This window comes from Equus caballus, chromosome 5 (genome assembly GCF_041296265.1).
Source record: "Equus caballus isolate H_3958 breed thoroughbred chromosome 5, TB-T2T, whole genome shotgun sequence".
Classification (NCBI taxonomy): Eukaryota; Metazoa; Chordata; class Mammalia; order Perissodactyla; family Equidae; genus Equus; species Equus caballus.
The window spans coordinates 40,262,712-40,281,040 of NC_091688.1; the positions used below are offsets into that span (position 1 = coordinate 40,262,712).

At 47.5% G+C, this 18,329-nt stretch overlaps 1 protein-coding gene across 2 annotated transcripts in view; it reads right to left on the reverse strand.

Annotated features, from left to right (window-relative positions):
• PRCC (proline rich mitotic checkpoint control factor) overlaps window positions 1–15,424 on the reverse strand; it is a 23,387-nt gene extending 7,963 nt beyond the window's left edge. The window contains exons 1-3 of one of the 2 annotated variants that reach the window (XR_011438680.1): window positions 14,349–15,397; window positions 4,651–4,698; window positions 1,625–2,191 (exon numbers count right to left, since the gene is read on the reverse strand). Coding sequence is in view for 1 of the 2 variants with exons in the window: in XM_023640977.2 (XP_023496745.1) it covers window positions 1,625–2,191; window positions 4,651–4,698; window positions 14,349–14,816 (1,083 nt within the window). In the remaining variant the exon portion in view is untranslated. Of the gene's footprint in view, window positions 1–1,624; window positions 2,192–4,650; window positions 4,699–14,348 lie in introns of both variants that reach the window. The other variant, XM_023640977.2, reaches the window with a different exon arrangement.
• Between the last annotated feature and the right edge of the window lie 2,905 nt (window positions 15,425–18,329).

Genomic DNA, 18,329 nt, shown 5'->3' on the forward strand with positions numbered 1-18,329 from the left:
CTGCCTCAATGGTATTTATAACTGCATACAGAATTACAATTTGTTATTCATTTGCTGGATGTAAACCAGTAGTTTCTTAGATTTAAATAGTATCTTTTTTTTTTTTTTTTGCTAAAAAGGTCAAAACACTCTCATCTTCCTCCTTCCTTCTAACGACATTGAGGGGAGATATACTATCTCTGATCAGCCTACAGGATACAAGGTTTAATGGCAAATACTTAGGAGACATAATTGTTCTCAAAGTCTTTGTCTTATCTGCAGTCTGGGTGTGGGTGGGGCCTCATGGTGAGTGGGCTTTGAGGGGACCCTGTTCTGATCAAACACTGACCATTCAGGGAATCACAGTGGTTGAAAGGGACTTGAGTCTGCCAACCATCACCCGGCAGGAAAACCTTCTACAGCTGTCCAGCCACTTCAGCCGGAGTACCTGAACTCCTGGGAGCCCTCTCCATCTAGGGAAGCTCTGACTGCTGAGAAAGTCTTTTTTTGTTTGTTTGGGTTTTTTTCAGTGAAGAAGATTGGCCCTGAGCTAACATCTGTTGCCAGTCTTTCTCTTTTTGCTTGAGGAACACTGTCACTGAGCTAACATCTGTGCCAATCTTCCTCTATTTTATGTGGGATGCCACCACAGCGTGGCTTGATGAGCGGTGCTAGGTCTGCACCCAGGATCCAAACCCGTGAACCGTGGGCCGCTGAAGTGGAGTGCACGAACTTAACCACTATGCCACCAGACCAGCCCTAGGAAAGTCATTCTTAAATCTCTTTACAATCTGGCATCATATACTCCCACTCTCTGAGGCCAAAGACAAAGGTAAATAGCTCTTCCAAGTAAGTGTCTGAATAAAAAGTTATCACACCGTTTACTGGGCATTTGCTGTCACTACACTAAGCCAATGCAATTCTCCGAGTAACCCTAGGAGGCTGCTATCATTCCCATTTCACAGCTGAGGAATCTGAGACTCAGAGAGGCAGTTAAATAATTTGCCCAGACTCATGCAGCATGAGATTCAAACCCCCAACTGCCCTCAGACCTCATTCTCCATCCCTGCCCAAACTACGGGCCCCTAGTGCCTCCTCTCCAGGGACTGGCCTGTCCTCTCCACTTCTCAGGACTCAGTCGAGGCCTTTCATCATTCTCCTTATTCCCTTCTGCATTCAACTCAGCAGGTTCCCTCCTTGCCTCCTCAGTCCCACCTCTCCCTTCCTGAGAGAAACTCTTCTTGGACTCACTAGAGTCTATCTAGAAGTCTATGCCAGAGTTCACTCAGCCTCGTCACCCACAGTCACGAAGGCCATCTTGGATCTCTAAGACTAGAGACCAGTCCTCTCCCACCTTCTCCCTGGCCCTCTCACCAGCTCCCACAGTACGATTTTGTTTTCAGAACAAAGCTGTCAATTATGTGGTTCTACCTGTCAGGCTTTAAGACTCAGATAATTTTAGACCAATATGGTTCAGAATAAAGATAGTATGTTTTGAGGCCTGATACATATAGGAAAATTAAGACGCTAGAAGATGCACTGATCCAGCCAAAGTGACGCCACAGAGCCCATGTCACTGGCTCAAAGCTCTCCCTGACTGCCATGCTCCAACATCCCTCTGTCTGCCCTCTATGCCTCTACCCACCTGATAATAAGCACCAGCGGCATTGGCATCGCCATATGTGGAAAACTGATTGTAGCTGTAGTCGTCCCCAGGCTTAGGCATCCAAGGGGCCCCACTTGAGCCTGCTGCCATCTTGAATTCAAGGGGGGCATTGGCTGCATCGTCCTGGAAGGCCGGCTCTGGTTCCGTGCCTGGAGGCAGCTCTTCAGGGACGGTGGGGATGGGGTAAGGGTATGGCTCAACTCCAGGTGGCTCGGCCTTGTCAGGGAGGGAGAAAAAGTTCTCGGGGGCGACTTCCTCATCACTGTCGTCCTCCTCCTGTGTGATTTGCTTCGTCACCTGCAGGGCAGCACTCTTGGCAGCAGCCTTGATGGCAGAGGGTGACGGAGTGGTGGTTGTGGTGCCCACAACAGGGGCAAGAGAGGAGGGCTTGGTCTTAGAAGCCTGTCTGGAGGGCTTAGTGTCAGAGGAGCCATCCGAGGGTTTCCGGGAGAAGGCATGGGGCAGGAGCAACCTGTTAGTCTCTTTCACAGTCAGGTTTTTAGGTTGGGGAAGCAAGGCAGACAAACCAGTCCCCTCACCAGATCCCTGGTGAGCCGGGGTTTGGGGAAGGAGGGAAGAAAGACGACAAATGAGATATTAACACGAACTATGGACATCAAGAACAAGAACTACAGGTATGCGCTCTAGCCTAAAATCTTACCAGCCCTTGTTTCCTTCTTACCCCTGCCCACTTCGGACACCCAATCTGGGCTTGACTCCTCCTACCTGAGGCCCTTCTGCTTCTTCCAAGGTAGGATGTCATCCATGTTTTCCTCAGCTCCATCCCAACCCAGCTCCACTGCCCTCTGCCACAGAGCCTTCCTTAACTCTGTGCTTTTGGCAAATACGATACTCTTAGTCTCACATCACCCTTCTTCCCAAAAAGCCCAGGGCTCTCTCTAGCTGCTCACTCAATTCTCTCCACACCCTGAAGGTTCTTCTTCCTTTTTTTTTTTTTTAAAGATTTTATTTTTCCTTTCTCCCCAAAGCCCCCCAGTACATATTTTTTAGTTGTGGGTCCTTCTAGTTGTGGCATGTGGGACATGGCCTCAGCATGGCCTGATGAGCAGTGCCATGTCCATGCCCAGGATCCGAACCAGCGAAACCCTGGGCCCCAGAAGCAGAGTGTGCGAACCCAACCACTCAGCCACGGGGCCAGCCCCTGAAGGTTCTTCTTAACAGGGAACTCTTCACTTCCTTTGGATTGCTACTCAAAGTTAAGAACAAGGTCCTGTCTAAAAGAGACTTTCACATGTTGCCAAAAGTCCACAGGGGTGGTATATTCAGCTTGTTTATGCCTGAGTCAAGCATTTGACTTACCAGTTTATGAGCTAATTGGCTCAGCCCATCCAGAGTTCCTACTACTCGTAAGAATCACTCAGATTCTGCTTTCTGTACACTACAAGGCCAGCCTGGCCCGACTGCAGGGCTGAGGGAGTCACCAGTTTGAAAAAGGAGAACTGAATAAGGTCACTGTATCACTATCCTGGAGTACCAGTGTACTTCAGCCCTCTCAGCCAAGAAACGACCAGATTGAGTAAAATAAACACTTTTGAGTCAAGCAGACCAGGCAGAAATGTTTATCTGGAAAAAGGGGTCCTCTCCCTGCTGTCTGTGTTCACAGATTTGAATCAGGCCAACCTGGCAGACCACAGGGGCTCAGGCTCATGGGAACCAGACTGAGGTGACAGGTGGAGCACATCCTCAGGCTACCTTTGAAGTGGCTGACTTCTCAGATGACATCTGGGATGACAGCTACATTCCATTGCAGTGCTGGGTCCCAACTCTGCCTTAACAGCTCAAAGTTTCTCTATCCACTCATCTCTTCCTACTACCTGGAAGACTGCTCTTTCTTTACTCCTGGGGTGCCTTCTGAGCCAGTGTCCTCCCCTCTCTTTAGTTGCCAGTCCACCTCCTCCAAGAAGCCATTGTGATAACAGGAGATGACTGGCCTCATTCAGTCTCAGTATGCCAGTTTCTTCCATGACTCCTCGTTCATCACCCACTACGAATACGGACAGAACGTCACTCTCACCAGTTATCTTTCTAACTTCCACACAACTGTGTGGAACTTCTAAGACCTCCCAGCGGTGAAAGAGGCACCTTAACAGAGCCAAGGGAAGGGGCAGCTTCAGCACTGGATACCCGAATCACGAGACCACCTTATAAAGGCAGGCCCGCTTTTGCTTTGCTGAGACATGAGGTCTCAACATGAGGTCAGAGAGTGTATAAATCACCAAGTGCAGAGTGGAACGGGAAGAAACTCCTAGGAGTCAGAATAAAGGCACTGGGACAGGGGGAAACAGCAAACAGCAGAAAGATCATCTCCTGGCACTGTCTGGTTGAGACTTCTGGTCTTGATTAGAGAGCAGCAGCCAAATGCAGCAGGTAACAGTGTGGACTCTCAGTCAGACTGCCTGAGTCTGACTCCTAGCTCTGCCCCCACTCACGGTCTCACCTTGGGCAAGTTCCTTAAGCTCTCCGTTTCCTCATAGGTAACATAGGGATGATAATGACACCATGACTTAGGCACTATTACGAGGATTAAATAAGTTAAACACTGGTAAAGCACTTAGAATAGTGCCTGGTACACAGTAAGTGCTATTTAAGTGTTTATTTTCCTGGTTAAAAATGAGACAGGGAGGAGATGGATAATTTTAAAATAGAGGTTCCCTAACATCATTTTGACTAATCTATTTTATTCTACTCTTCCTAAATAATCCTTTTACCTGAGATGTAATGAATCGAATTGAGTTCCGATTCATCTCCCTACCACCGCCTGTCCTCCAGGAGAGGTAACCCTAGCACGCTACGGCCCAGGCACAGTGAGGAGAAGGCAGAGAAGCACAGGGTCTGATGTCATCAAGGAAACAAACCCACACCCAGTCAGTCCTCAGATCCTTGGATTTGCTCTGGGCCTGATCTGGAAACTGCTGGCCGTCGTGAATCCTGTCTTTCAGGAAACAATATAAGAAAAAATGGCTCTATTATGTCACAAAGCTTACCTGAAGGACAGTTTTCTTCTTTGTGGGTTCATCTTCCTCAGAATCTGACTAAGAGAAAAAGAAATGGAATAAGGCCGCACTGTTTCAGGACAGCGGAGGAAGCACTCACATTAAAGGAAGCACACATAAGGGAATGGATGACAGCAGCCATCTTGTCTGTGCCCCTCCTCTATACCAGGGGTGCACCCACCCGAGGCCCAGCAAACGGTAGAGCTCCCTTGGTGCTCTCAAACAGCTTCATAGAATGGGGATGCACTGACTGCCCCTGGTCACCCACGGACCTACCCCAGGACCTGTTGCACAGCCTTTTGGCATCAACTTCTATTCCTTTAACTTAAGACTATTTCCTCCCATTTAGTCTTTGGTAGAAAGAAAAAGCTATACCCATTCTTCTTCCTATAAATCTGTCCACAAGAAGACGAATGGGATTTGGCCCACAATCTCACCCAATCTCAGCTTCACTTCTAAAACCACTTACATAGACTACATAACCACAGGGCTGGGGAACTCCACCGGGATTAAGTGGTGTGTTAACTACTCTTCTATGAGGCATTAAAGGTCAAAGCCATTGGAGAAATCCATTCCCTCTCCAAGTATGATCTATTGTCTGCCAGACAGAGTTGTTCGTGTCCAGGAAGAAGGCAAGCAAATGATGACTGCGAGAATTTGGGGCAGGATGGGAGGTCATCTGTGTTATCCCTCTGATTCATCAGGACTGTTTCTAATACAAACTCTCACACTGAAAAATATCTGAACTTTTAGCTCAATACCAGCTCCTGAGCATCTCCATCTACCAGAAAGATGCAAGGCATATGAACAGCAAGCTTTAACATTTTATTTAAAAAAATTAATCCCCAAACCAGGAACCTTAAAAGCCTTCTATTTGTTCTCAGGACCTTGTTTTGGGCATCTGTAAATAAAGGTGATTAGGCAGGAATCTAAGACCTCGTTCATCTCCAAGACTCTACAAGAACCCAAATCCTCTGCCTGTCTTTCTCAACTGACCCTCATATCTCACAAGTTCCTTTTGGGATTCATCTGCTACAAGGACTTGTTGATCATTATTACTAGGAACCCACTCTACGCAAGACACTGTGCCAGGTACTGTAGACAGAGGTTCCCAACTGTCGTCCCACGGCTGGGTCACAAGTATGAGGACACTGATCCACTCAGCCCACAGGACACCAGGCAGAGTCTGGACCAGGTGGAGTCCTGGCCACAGGGCTCCAGAGGCATAACCTGGACCATCTACCCCCGTGTATTTCAAAGATTTCCTGTTTGTGCCACCACATGAAAAAGGTCCCTGATCTCCAGGAAGTTATAGTCCAGTAAGAAGAATGACAAGTACCCAAATAACTGTAACAAAGGTAGCAAAAGCTAAGGGCATCAAGTGTGGTTCAAAATCCCCTCAAAGAATCAGCTGTTCCTACATTTGTGCTTTCTTTTACCTAAGTCCCTCGCCTTCTCACTCCCTCTCCTTGTATCTGTGTCACTGCCAACTCTCACTCTCCCGTCAATGTGCACTCTACCTCCTGACTCAAAATTCCTGACAAGTCTTCCCGAGGAATCCCACCTTGCTCTTTTCCACTCTGTGTCCCTGCAGGACTCATTTGTTCGGGGTGGCATCAGACTAACACTGATTCACCTGTGCTTGCTCTGTAAATGTTACATTTTTCATGTGTATTCTTGCCTTTACTCTGACAGCAAAGGCCCTATCTTATAGCTCAGTATTGCCTCACAGCAGTCACTACACACTGATTTTAATTACTAACTGCTGCCAAATGTATAAAAAAAACCTATAAGGGCAATCTGTCTTGGGACAGTCATGCATCGCTTAACAACATGAATATGTTCTGAGAAATGCGTTGTTAGGTGATTTCGTCGTTCTGCAAACATCATACAGTGCACCTACACAAACCTAGATAGTATAGACTACTGCACACCTAGGCTATATGGTGCTAATCCTATGGAACCACCATTGTATATATAATCTGTTGTTGACTGGCGCATGACTGTACATAAACGTAGGGGATAAGAGAAAGGGCAGTAAAGGAAAGGACAGCCATCTGCTGAGTGCCTACTATGGGTCAGGCAGTTTACTCACAATTTTACATTTAATCCTTACAATAACATTTCAAGGTAGGCACTGTTATCTCAGTTTTACAGGTAACAAGAGTACGGCGGCTCAGAGAGGTTAAATGATGGCCAGTACTTGGCAAAGCCAGGACCTGAATCAGTTGAGGCTCCCATGCTTTTGCAGTGACACCATGCGGAGCTGTCCGTGTTTGTCCAGGCCTGAGATCCACACTGACCAGATCCCACTAGACCCCACGTGATACAGTTGAGAGACCATGAGGCTCAAAATCAGAAATACGGCTTTGAGTCTCGGCTTTACCACTTACTGGCTGGGGGATCCCAGTGAGCCATTTAACCCCCTGAGACTCAGCTGGACATACTACTTATCCACCTTGCTAGGATGTTCTCAAGACTGCGTCAGCTACTATCCACGAAAATGTACATAAACTAAAACTCTAAACAGAGCTCCAAGATTATTATTGTCTCTGGCCTGCCAAAATGTCAAACTCAAGCAAAGAAGCCTTAAGCTGCAAACACCTAAGCATTTTCAGCCTTTTCTCTCTGTTCCAAACTCCACTGCCTCAGGGGCTCCTGACCACCTCCCTCTTCTTTTGACCAGGAAGACTTATCTCCTTTCCAGCAGACCACACAGAACCACCTCGCTATGGGGTATACAGGTTTTCATGAAGTCCCCAGGCACGTTTAAACTTTAACATCTTAGGCAGGTAGGTCCAATGGAAACAATCTGAAAATAAACAAATTTTATCCAAGTTTAAGATGATTACATTTATAAAATGATACATGCATATTCTGATTCTCAGATCCTGTGACAAACATAAAGTGGTTCCTGTGAAAGTGTAGGCAAACTGTCCTATGGCTAATAGAATTGGAGGCCAGATTAGCTGTGGGAAGAAAATTCAATTTCTCTAAATGTCACAGATTGTTCCTATTACACTGACAACCTAAGTTTAAAAGCACAAAAAAAAACTGTGCAAAGACTTGAGGAACATCTTATCATTTCCGGATGTACAGGACTGCTATGGCTACTCACAATCATCCTTCTCTCTGTGAACATCTTATACTCATCTACTGAACTCCATTATAAATCATCTCATGATGGGCACTAAATATGACAGACTCCCTCAAACAGAACACTAAAATAAGACCCTCAAAAATGTGCTGAGCTCCTAAACTCTAGGTAAGTCATAACTATTCATCTTTGAGGGAAGGGCAGAAACAAATCTTTACCTCTTAAAGTGACAAACGGGGCTCAGAGACATTCAGAAATCTACCCACAGCCACAGAGAGAGCCCAGGAGAACTGGGAGCTGGGGAAATAGAATGAGAACCTGCTTCTTGCCCCCGGCACTAACTTTAGCCACCTCCATCCTAGAAGAGGCTGGAAACATAGAACTCACTGATTCACTATGACGAGGTCTAGATGCCACTCAAAGCACTTCTGGGCATGTGGGGCCTGACTAAAAACTAACAGGAAACAGAAGAAAATCTCAGCAAGAAATTATCCAAATCCGTCATAAGAGAAATTACATTTCAGTTTAGAATACCAAACAGCAGAGAGGTGAGTAATCCAAATGCTACAAGATGTGCCCTATGCATTACAGTCTTGGGGAGGGGAGCGCAGGAATACAGCTGTCTTAGAGCATTTAAAAGGAAAATCAATTCAGCTTCTATCAAGAACCAGGCTAGAGGCAACAGGCTTAGCCTAAGCACACAGCATTTAATTTAGACAGAAGGAGAACCTCCTTGATGGCAAGAAGTACAGGAGCATACTGGGGTTTTTCCTCCTTTATCATGGTAAAATATAGATAACATAAAATTTACCATCTTTTTTTTTTTTTTAAAGATTGGTACCTGAGCTAATGTCAGTTGCCAATCTTTTTTCTTCCTTCTTCTTCTCCCCAAAGCCCCTCAGTACATAGTTGTATATTCTAGTTGTAGGTCCTTCTGGTTGTGTTACACGGGACGCCGCCTCAGCATGGCCTGATGAGCAGTGCCACGTCCGTGTCCAGGATCCAAACCAGCGAAACCCTGGGCCGCCAAAGCAGAGTATGTGAACTTAACCACTCAGCCACGGGGCCAGCCCCAAAATTTACCATCTTAACCATTTTTAAGTGTACAATTCAGCGGCATTAACTACATTCACAATGTTGTATAACCATCCCCACCATCTATTTCCAGAACTTTTTCATCATCCCAAACAGAAACCCTGGACCTATTAAACAGTAATTCCCCATTCCCCACCCCGAGTCTCGGGCAACCTCTCTTCCATTTTCCGTGTCTATGAATTTGCCTATTCTGGGTACCTCATATAAGTGGAATCATACAATATTTGTCCTTTTGTGTCTGGCTTATTCTACTTAGCACCATGTCTTCAAATTCCATCCATGTTGTAGTACGCATGGAGAATTTCATCGCTTTTTGAGGCTGAATAATATTCCATTGTATGCATATACCTCATTTTGTTTACCCATTCCTCTGTGGATGGACACTTGGGTTGGTGCCACCTTTTGGCTATTTTCAGTAGTGTTGCTGTGAATACTCGTATATGTATCTGAGTCCCTGCTCTCAATTCTTTTTACCTACGAGTAAAATTACTGGATCATATGGTAATTCTAATTAACTTTTTGAAGAACTGCCAAACTGTTTTCCGCAGGAGGATATTAAATGAAGGCTGTGGAGGCAACTCTGAGAGAGCACTACAGCAAATGGCGATCTAAGGGAGTCTGTGCCATTCGACCCAGAGAGAAGGACAATGCTAGAAATAGCAGAGAACCCATGGCTGGGAGAGAGTATGCTGGACCAGAACAGGCCCTCCTAGCTTGTGAAGGCACGAACTGGTTGGGTCTCTTAAAAACAAAGTATTATAGTTTCTCTTGGCCTCACAAGAGCCTGAGCCTCAATGGCCACCACTGTCCTCTCTGCTCCAGCTGCCAAGAGTGACAAGACACACACCCTGCGACTGCTGAGCAAGAACGGAAACAGACGTTTTCCATTAAGCCAGGCCCAGCGGGATCTGCTCATCTATCAGAGCCTCATTCCCCATGGCAGCCTCCCTCTTATCTTCCCAGGCTCTGGTTCTGACAGACTCCCTCTCCAAAAAGCAATCACTAGCTGCCAGGGCCAGGAGCCAGGCAGGAAATAAGGGCCCAAGAGCAGACCCCCCCAGGCTCCAAACTCTAATCACCACCACACTCCTCTCGGCTATTAGCCCAACTTGCTGGATTCATCGACATTTTTTACTCTTTGGTCTCGAAATCTTCTGCTTACATGTGCCCTTCAGTTAGGATATCGTTTTCTCTCCCATCTTCGCACTCCTCATTGTATCCCTTTCATATTTCTGGTTGCCTATGGCTCTTCTATCTTTTCAGTAGGCACTAGTACAGAACAAAACACACCAAGGTGCAAATATGACTTCTGCTACTCCCAAACTGTGTGCTTTTAGGCAAATCACCTCTGTTCTCCACCCTCCTATTTCCTCAAGTGTAAACTAGAGATAATACGTGGCTCACAGAGTCACAGAAGTGCCTGGCACAGTGGCAGACACAGCATTAATGCACTGTACCTTGCCTCTCCATCTAGGGCTAAAAGTTAGCTAAACCCACTGTAGTCAACTCTTAATTACCTGGTTAACAGAAATGATCAAAATTAGTGAAATCTCAATCTCACAGCTTCAAATTCTCCACTATCTGAGTAAACAACCTGAAAGTAAGGGTCATACTAATCCAGACAACCCTAAAATTTCTATTTGCTTTGGAATGCACATTCTATGACAGAAAACTCTTACAACAGACTGACTCTTCTCATTTTGGTTTTTTGTATCTTGATTATAGAAGTCTGCATCCGCTAAGCTCATGAAATCGACAATCGACCAATATTTGGAGGTAGTTTAGGTCCAAGCAAGAAGAGTAAAAAGGGAAAAAGAGAGGACGACTATCCATTTTATGGATCAGTCCTAATCCGTCACATAAATCAAAAGCTGACTGAATCTGACTCTGCGGTGCATCTGGAGAGAGAATTTGTTACTATCCTGCCCCCTGACAGCAGCCGACTGATGAGCTGACCCAAACCATGTTCTCTCCTGGAAAACCAGAATTGGGACTAACATTGTAGTTCAATCTGGGCTGAGCATTAAAAGCAAGGAAATAAAAACCAAGAAGGTGTGGGCGGCCATCTTCCACCTGCAACAAAGGTTAAGAAGCAGAGAAACCGGTCAGCAGACAAAGAAGAGGGAATCTAACACGCAGAGGAGCTGTGTGAGGCCTGGATAGATCTCCACGTCCCGACTCCAGGCCCTTTCTCAGGTACTTCAGAATAGGACGAGGCGTTACTATTCAAGCTGGCTGAAGTCGGTTTCTGATACTTGCAACCAATTAAATGTAACTGATCCCCAATCTGCTCTGCCTCCCATATTCCCTAAATAAATGGCATCACTATCCTCCCGGCTGCCTCAGGGTCAACCTTGAATCCTCGCCTTCATCCATGACATCCAATCAATCCCCCAGCCTCATCACATCTACCTCCTAACTAGAATTGGAGCCTCCAGTTCTCTCCACCCCCTGCTACTCCCTCATCCAGATCACCACCATCTCTCACGTTGCGTCTCTGCCAGTCTTGCCCACTCCAGGCCTTTCACCACTCTGCGATCAGACAATTTTCGTTCAACCTTTAAGGGTTCTTCACTCCCCCAGAATTACATACCAAGGCCTTAGCATGGCATCCAAGGCCCACTGTCATCTGGCCTCAGCCTCTCTCTCTCTAGCCCCTCTCTCATCACTCCCCCCGCCCACCCATGTGCTCCAGCTACTGAGCCTTACTCACTTCAGGTTCCCCACGTCTTTTCATTCTCGCCACCACTAGGCTTTTGTACATGCTGTTCCCTCTGCCTGATGTGCTCCTCCCCACTCCACCCCCCTTCCTCTGGCTACCTCCTACTCACCTGTCTTATCTTTATTCAGATATCTCCTGCTTTTGGAAGCCTCCCCAACCTCTGGACTGGAATAGTGCCCGCTAGGTGTGCTCCCACGGCACCAGCTCTCTCACGGTTCTTCACTGACTTAACTTAAAATCCATTTCCTTGTCGGTCCAAAAGCTCCTTTTGGGCAGGGTCTATCATGTTCACTACTGTGCGCTTAGCTCCTGGCACAGAGAAGCAGCTCCATATTGAATGAATGAATGAATGAGAGTTCAGAGTTAATTATCTCTACTTCAGCACCAAACTCTAAAGGGAAATTACTTAAGGAAACCTAATCCATTTCTTTAAATGTGTACTGAGAGCGTGCTAAAGGAAAGACCCAGAGCTTAGAACCAAAGGGGCTGAGAACTGAAGGGGCACAACCACCCTGACCATCCTGAATTCTACGCTAAGGCTACCTTTCCCCAGGAATATTGTGTTCAGAGAACAAAAATATCAACCTGAACAGAATAAAAATGGGAACGTGAACCAGCTAAGGGCTAGGATTTGGCTTTATTTTAATCATCCATGTCACAATTCACCTCAGGAATTTAGTGACTTATACTTACAAAGGTGAGACAGAGTTAGGAGTCCTCAAGAGTTTTCCGCCACTTCAGTCAGACTAAATGGAAGATTCTACAGCCTTTACCAGCCAACTTTTTCTTTTCTTTCTTTTTTTTTTTTGAGGAAGATTAGCCCTGAGCTAACTACTGCCAATCCTCCTCTTTTTGCTGAGGAAGACTAGCCCTGAGCTAACATCTGTGCCAATCTTCCTCTACTACGTGGGACGCCTACCACGACATGGCTTGCCAAGCGGTGCCATGTCCACACCGGGATCTGAACCAGTGAACCCTGGGCTGCCAAAACGGAATGCGCGCACTTAACCGCCGCACCACCGGGCCGGCCCTACCAGCAACTTTTTCTAATGCTACCCTCACAGACCTAGAAATGAACCTTTCCACTGTCACTGTGGAGGGAGGCAGGCTGGCTCACAGTGCCATCTTCTCCCATATATCAGAATGAGACTGAGACAAAGTTTGGGGAGAAAATTGTGAAGAGGAGAGAAAAGAAAATGCCAAGAAAATAAACCTATATTCCTCTGTCTTATTCAGGGACTTCCCTTTGTTCCAAGTTAAATCAAGGCCAAGGTAAGTTTCAGTGGATCAAGAGAAGGCTTTTGGGATCCTAGACTTAGAAACGACAGACTCAGGTGAGGAAGAAAGGGGAAATGATATGGATGAAAATTTGGAACAAGACAGTGAGGGAGATTCTAGAATCTCCTTCCATGAAGAATCCATATTCGCTAGAGTTCATTCACTCAGAAAATATCTTGGTAGTACCCAGTATGTGCCAGGCATCGTTTTAATCACTGGGGACATGGCAACGAACAAAACAAACAATAAGCCCTGCCTTCGTGGGGCTTGCAAACTACGGAGGGAGAGGGAGAGAGGCAAGTAAAACACGTAGTATGTTAGATGGTGGTCAGTGCTGTGGAGAAACAGAAAACAGAGGAGGAGCGTGGGGAGGAGCGGGTGATAGGGGGCTGCAATTTCAACAGGCAGGCGAGGAAGTCCTCACCGAGACAATTCTTTTAAGCCAAGACTGGAAAGAGGTGAGGGAGAGAACCTCAGCCTATCTGTGGGAAGACGCTGAGGGACCAGCGAGCACAGAGAATGAGGAGGTCTCTGGGCAGAGTTGGAAGCCTGAAGAAAAGCAAGGGCAAGAATAAGCTCCTCTCAGAGGGTTAGCAAAGGTGAGCCAGGGATTCATGAATTAACTTTTCAGAGGTGAGAGAAAGGAAGGCACTCCAGATAACTCCAAACACTACCAGCCCCTGACTTAATGTCTCCTTTATCCCCAAAGCACTCACTCCAGAAAAGTCCTTCTATTTTTCTGCTCCAAGACACAGAAAACAACATAAACTTGGCTGCCTCTTCTAGAAACAGTGCCCCAGCATCCTAATTCACCCAGGCTTGACAAGACTTAAATAGCGAAATCGAGGCACAGGCCTGGCTTTTAGGCAGACTCAGCCCTTAACCTTCACTCTGCCCTTTACCAGGTAGGACACCTGTTTCTCATCTGTGAAAATCAGAAATGTTATCTCCCAGAGTTCGGTGGCTGATCTGTACTCAACCAATACTCAATTTCTTCCCCGACTCCCCTCAAAAACAGAACCCAAAATTCCTATCCTTTTCGTTCAGACTCTGATGCTTTCAAGCTCAGAGGCAAAGGAAAGGGTTAGTCCCAAAGGCTCAGCAAGGGCTCAGGAATCCTGTCCCCCCACACTGCTTCAGGCGCCAGGTTTTACGCTGTTCTCAGTAATAAGAGAGACAAAAACCAGCCTGAGGTGAAGATGCAACAAGGGGGAGTAGAACCAAGTGCCCCTGGGCCTGGGTCTGTCAGTGTCAGGTGATGGTATGTGGCCCTCCTGCGGGCGAGTCCAGCTTCAAGAAACCCGCATGGACAAACACCCTAACTCCCCAAAGCTGACAAACTTCATCTCAATTTATCGCACTGTATCGAGTCCAGTGGTCCGGAATCAACGGATGCATTTATAGGAGGGAGTCCCGGAACCCCACAAGTCCCTCCTACAGCTGGGCCCATGGCCAAACCCGGCATGCAGTCTGGGGGTGCCCTCCCCGGATACTCACATCCCCCTTATGCAGCTCCGGCGCCGCTATCTTCACGGGCTCTGTCCTCTTCTTTGGCTTGGGAAGCCCCAGGGGGGGCCCGGCACCGCCGATAGGGGTGGGCAGGCTCAGGCCAGGGCCTCGGGGCGAGGGCAGCCCCAATCCCAGCCCCTCCCCAACTCCCGCCGCTTCAGCTGGGCTCACGCCTGGAGGTGGGGGGAAGCCTCCCAGGCCGAAGGGCAAGGGGGGAGGAGGCTGGAGCCGGGGGTCTCCGGTGGGTGGGGGCAGCAACAGCGGCGGGGGAAAGGCTGGGGCCAGCATCTGGGGGGGCGGAGGCAGCAAGGCCGGACCCTTGGGTGCGGGGAGAGAAGCGAACAAGCCCCCTAAAGTGGGCCCAGATGTAGGGGCCGCCGCCTCCTCCTCCTCCGGCTCCGGCTCAGCCTCATCTGGCTCACTCTCATCGCTGCTGGCGTAAGCAACCAGCGACATGGCGCCTCCCGCCTTTGGGGCGCCCTTGCCGGCAGACGAGGCCTACTTGAGACCGAGGATGCCCGGGGCCTAGTGGGCCCCGCCACTCGGCGGGGCAGGAAACCGAAAAGCCCGCCTTCTCCGTACTCTAGGGCTAGCCCCGGCAGGAGCCCATAGCCACAGCTGATTTCCACCGAATAAGCCTTCCCTCTTCACTTAAGCTCCCAGTCCCGGGCAACTACACACAGCTAATGGCCGCCGAGTCACTCCGCCTCCTCCTCGCCTCACCAATATAGGAACTACAACTCCCAGAGAACACTTTGGACACAGCCCCATTCACCGCCGCAGGGAGCTCAGCGCAAGGCACGGCGGGAGTTGGAGTCCAAGGAAGGATTAAGGGGCGCGCAGAAAGACAGGGGGGAAACCCGCCTCTGATACGAGGACTCCTGGGATGAGTAGTCTTTTTGGGGGGTCTCCTGACAATTCGTAGGTGACTACAAGCCCCATCGGTCACCGCAGTAGTCACGGAGACGGATAGGAGAGCATTTCGGTACTTGAAGTTTCCTAAGGTAGCTGCTTGGGCGCTATGATTTATGGGAGACGTAGTGCCCATAGAAACTGCAAGTGACGTCGGGAAATGAGAGGGAGTCTGGGAAGGTGGAGGATTGGGGAAAAATAGCTTAAAGGGAAAGTGATCTGTAAGTGAACTGATGAAGCTCCAGAGTCGGCAGAAACCGAGAGTTGGAATAAAACACCCCAAAAAGAGCCAGGGCCCAAGAGACCTGCGAAATCGGGCTGCGAGACAGAAAGAAGCCAGACTTCAGGCCTAATAATAAACATCTGAGAGCTGAAATAAATGTGACATAAGAGGGAGGAGGCGATCTCCCTCCTGGTGTGCACATCCAGGAGCACACTTAGCCCTTCCAGCCTGGGGCCTGGCCTCCCTCTGCAGCAACCAGTGAGACAGAAAGACAGGCAGGGCCCTGGAAGTTGGAGCCGAGTACTTGAGGTCAATCCCTTCCGCTCAGCCTGGTGGGGTAAATGGGCCAGCTACATGTTAGCCCCCTTCACAGATGTGAGCATCACCTGAGTCCATCACTGTCTGCCTGTGCCTCCCACCCATCCATCTGCATGTCCTCTGTATCTGTCTCTGTCTGCCTGGTATTTGTTGTGCCTTTGTGTGTGACCTTGTTAATTAGTCTCTGTGAGTGCCCTTTATATCCGTCCATATTTGTGTGTGTCCTTTTCCGGCTCATATGTGTCTGCCCATTCTATATCCGTCCTTCCCTGTCTGTCTGAGATTTTGTGTCCTTTTCTTGTTTATCCATCTTTGCCCCTTTCTGTCTGCCCGCGACTGGGTGTCCTCTACTTGTCAACTCTGTGGGTGTCCTTTGCGTGCTAATCCATCTCTGTGTGGATGCCACCTCCCTTGTCTCAGAATGCAGAAGATTCTACTGAGTTCAGCCCATGAAGGCTGTTGAGGTTTTGGGAGGAGGCTAAGAGGAAGATGGAAAGGATGGCAAGAGGGATGATGATGATGGCAAAAACAATGAGGGACAGTAAAAGGCCCAAGCTTGACTCCTCCATCAGACAAGCTTGATGTGCCCTTCCCCCGCCGCTCCAGCTCTGTGTGTCTAAGTCTCACTCTGCCTTCACAGACGAACTCATATGCCACCGTATCCATGAAGCCTCCTTAAATCTGTTTGTTCCCTGCTCTAGATGCTCAGAGTATCTTTTTCTGTGTACCAATTTTTAAACTTTAATGTGCCTAGGATCACTGGGAAACCTTCTTAAAAATGCAAATTTATGAATTCCAGCCTAAGCGATTCCAATTCAGGAGGTGTAGGTGGGGCCCAGAAGTCTGGATTTTTAAGAAACTCCTCAGTTGATTGCAAAGCAGGCGCACTGAGGACCACACTGAGAAGCCAGCCCTTCCAGTCCTTCCTCGCAGCTGGTGTGCTTTGCACAATGCCAACTTCTCATCCCTCCTTTTCCAATCTAGGTTCTCCAACCTACTTTCTGGTGGCTTTGGGCAGTGACTTCTCTGAGTCTCACTTTCCTCCTTTGAGAAATGGATAGAGTGTTAAGGAACCCTGTCCTACTTCTGTGAGAAATACCTGAAATGATTTAGAACCCAAAGAGAATGAGAAACTTTCAAAGGAAAAGCATGCTTTTTCCTTGTCAACATGTCTTGCTGCCCTGCAGAGAAGAGAAGCCTCACAAGGGCAGGGGCCTGTCTGACAAACATTTTCTAAGCTGGGTCCTCTTATTCTAAAGATTAATGATTCATCTTATTCGGTAGGTACCCTGCCCTCAAAAAGTTGTTCTCATACAAGAAGTTGATGATAGAAACTTCAGGACAGGGATGGGAAGGGGATTTATTTCCCACTGTGTACTCTTTTATACCTTTAGAAACTTGTAACCTGTGCATGTATTACCTATTCAAAAGGAGTAATAACAGTAATAAAGTGTTCCAGTAAAAGATAGTGAATTGAACAGACATATCTAATTTGGTTCCCCCCTGAAATCCACTAAAGCTTCAATAAAGGAATTTTTTTTGGAAAAGGCATTAAAGATCACTTTGAAAAGGTTTAAACCCACAAAAATAGGGAGATGAGAAGAGGAGAGCATGGTAACAACATTTGGGAAGATGGAAAGCAGATGCGCCAATGGTAACTGACTGGGCACAGACAAGAGAGCTGAGGAGCAAGCTGGCCTTGAGGAATGGGGAGAATCCATTGGATCTATTGGAGAAGCTTGCAAAGGCTCAGGAGTGGTGGCAGCAAGCACCTCTGGAAGTGAATGAGAAGGGAAGGAACAAAAATGAGGACTGGTTAAAAGCTGGTTAACTTTTAAACAGCTGGTTAAAAACTGTTTAAGAAACAGTTAGATCCTTACATCCCCTCCCCCACTTCATGCTAATGGAAGACTGTCTCTCCTCAACTCCCCCCAAAATTAAGGAAGGTGGGTTGTTTTTGCTCAAGAGGGAATAAAACAGAGGGTTTCTGCTATAGGGAAAACCAGGCACAGTCTAGGGCAGAGGCACTGCATAGAAATCAGGGGAATTAAAGCAGTATGCACATGGGGTACTTCTCCCAGAAGACTGGCCACCGGGCTTTACCTTCCACGCTAGAAATTGGAAAAAAATCTCCACTGGAAAATCTGTTCAGCCCAAGAAGAAAGACCTATGGAGTCTAACATCAGGGATTCCCCCTACAAACTTCCCAACCAGATAACCCTGACATCAAGTTCTCAATTGACAAGCCCCAACTATACACTCAGATGTGCAAGATGGCTTTTTAGTCCCTCACTCTTAAACATGAGCAGGCACACTGACATGAGTGACGGAGACAAAACAAGCAAGTAAACAAAACTAGAGAAATTGCAGGGCAAAGAAAACTTTAAGGACATCGATAATCTTCTCAGATGAACAAGAGAAAATACTGTATACATGAAATAAGATCAGAATGTCATTAAAAAAAAGTAACATGCAAGGGCCAGCCTGGTGGCATAAATGTTAGCTCAGGGCCACTC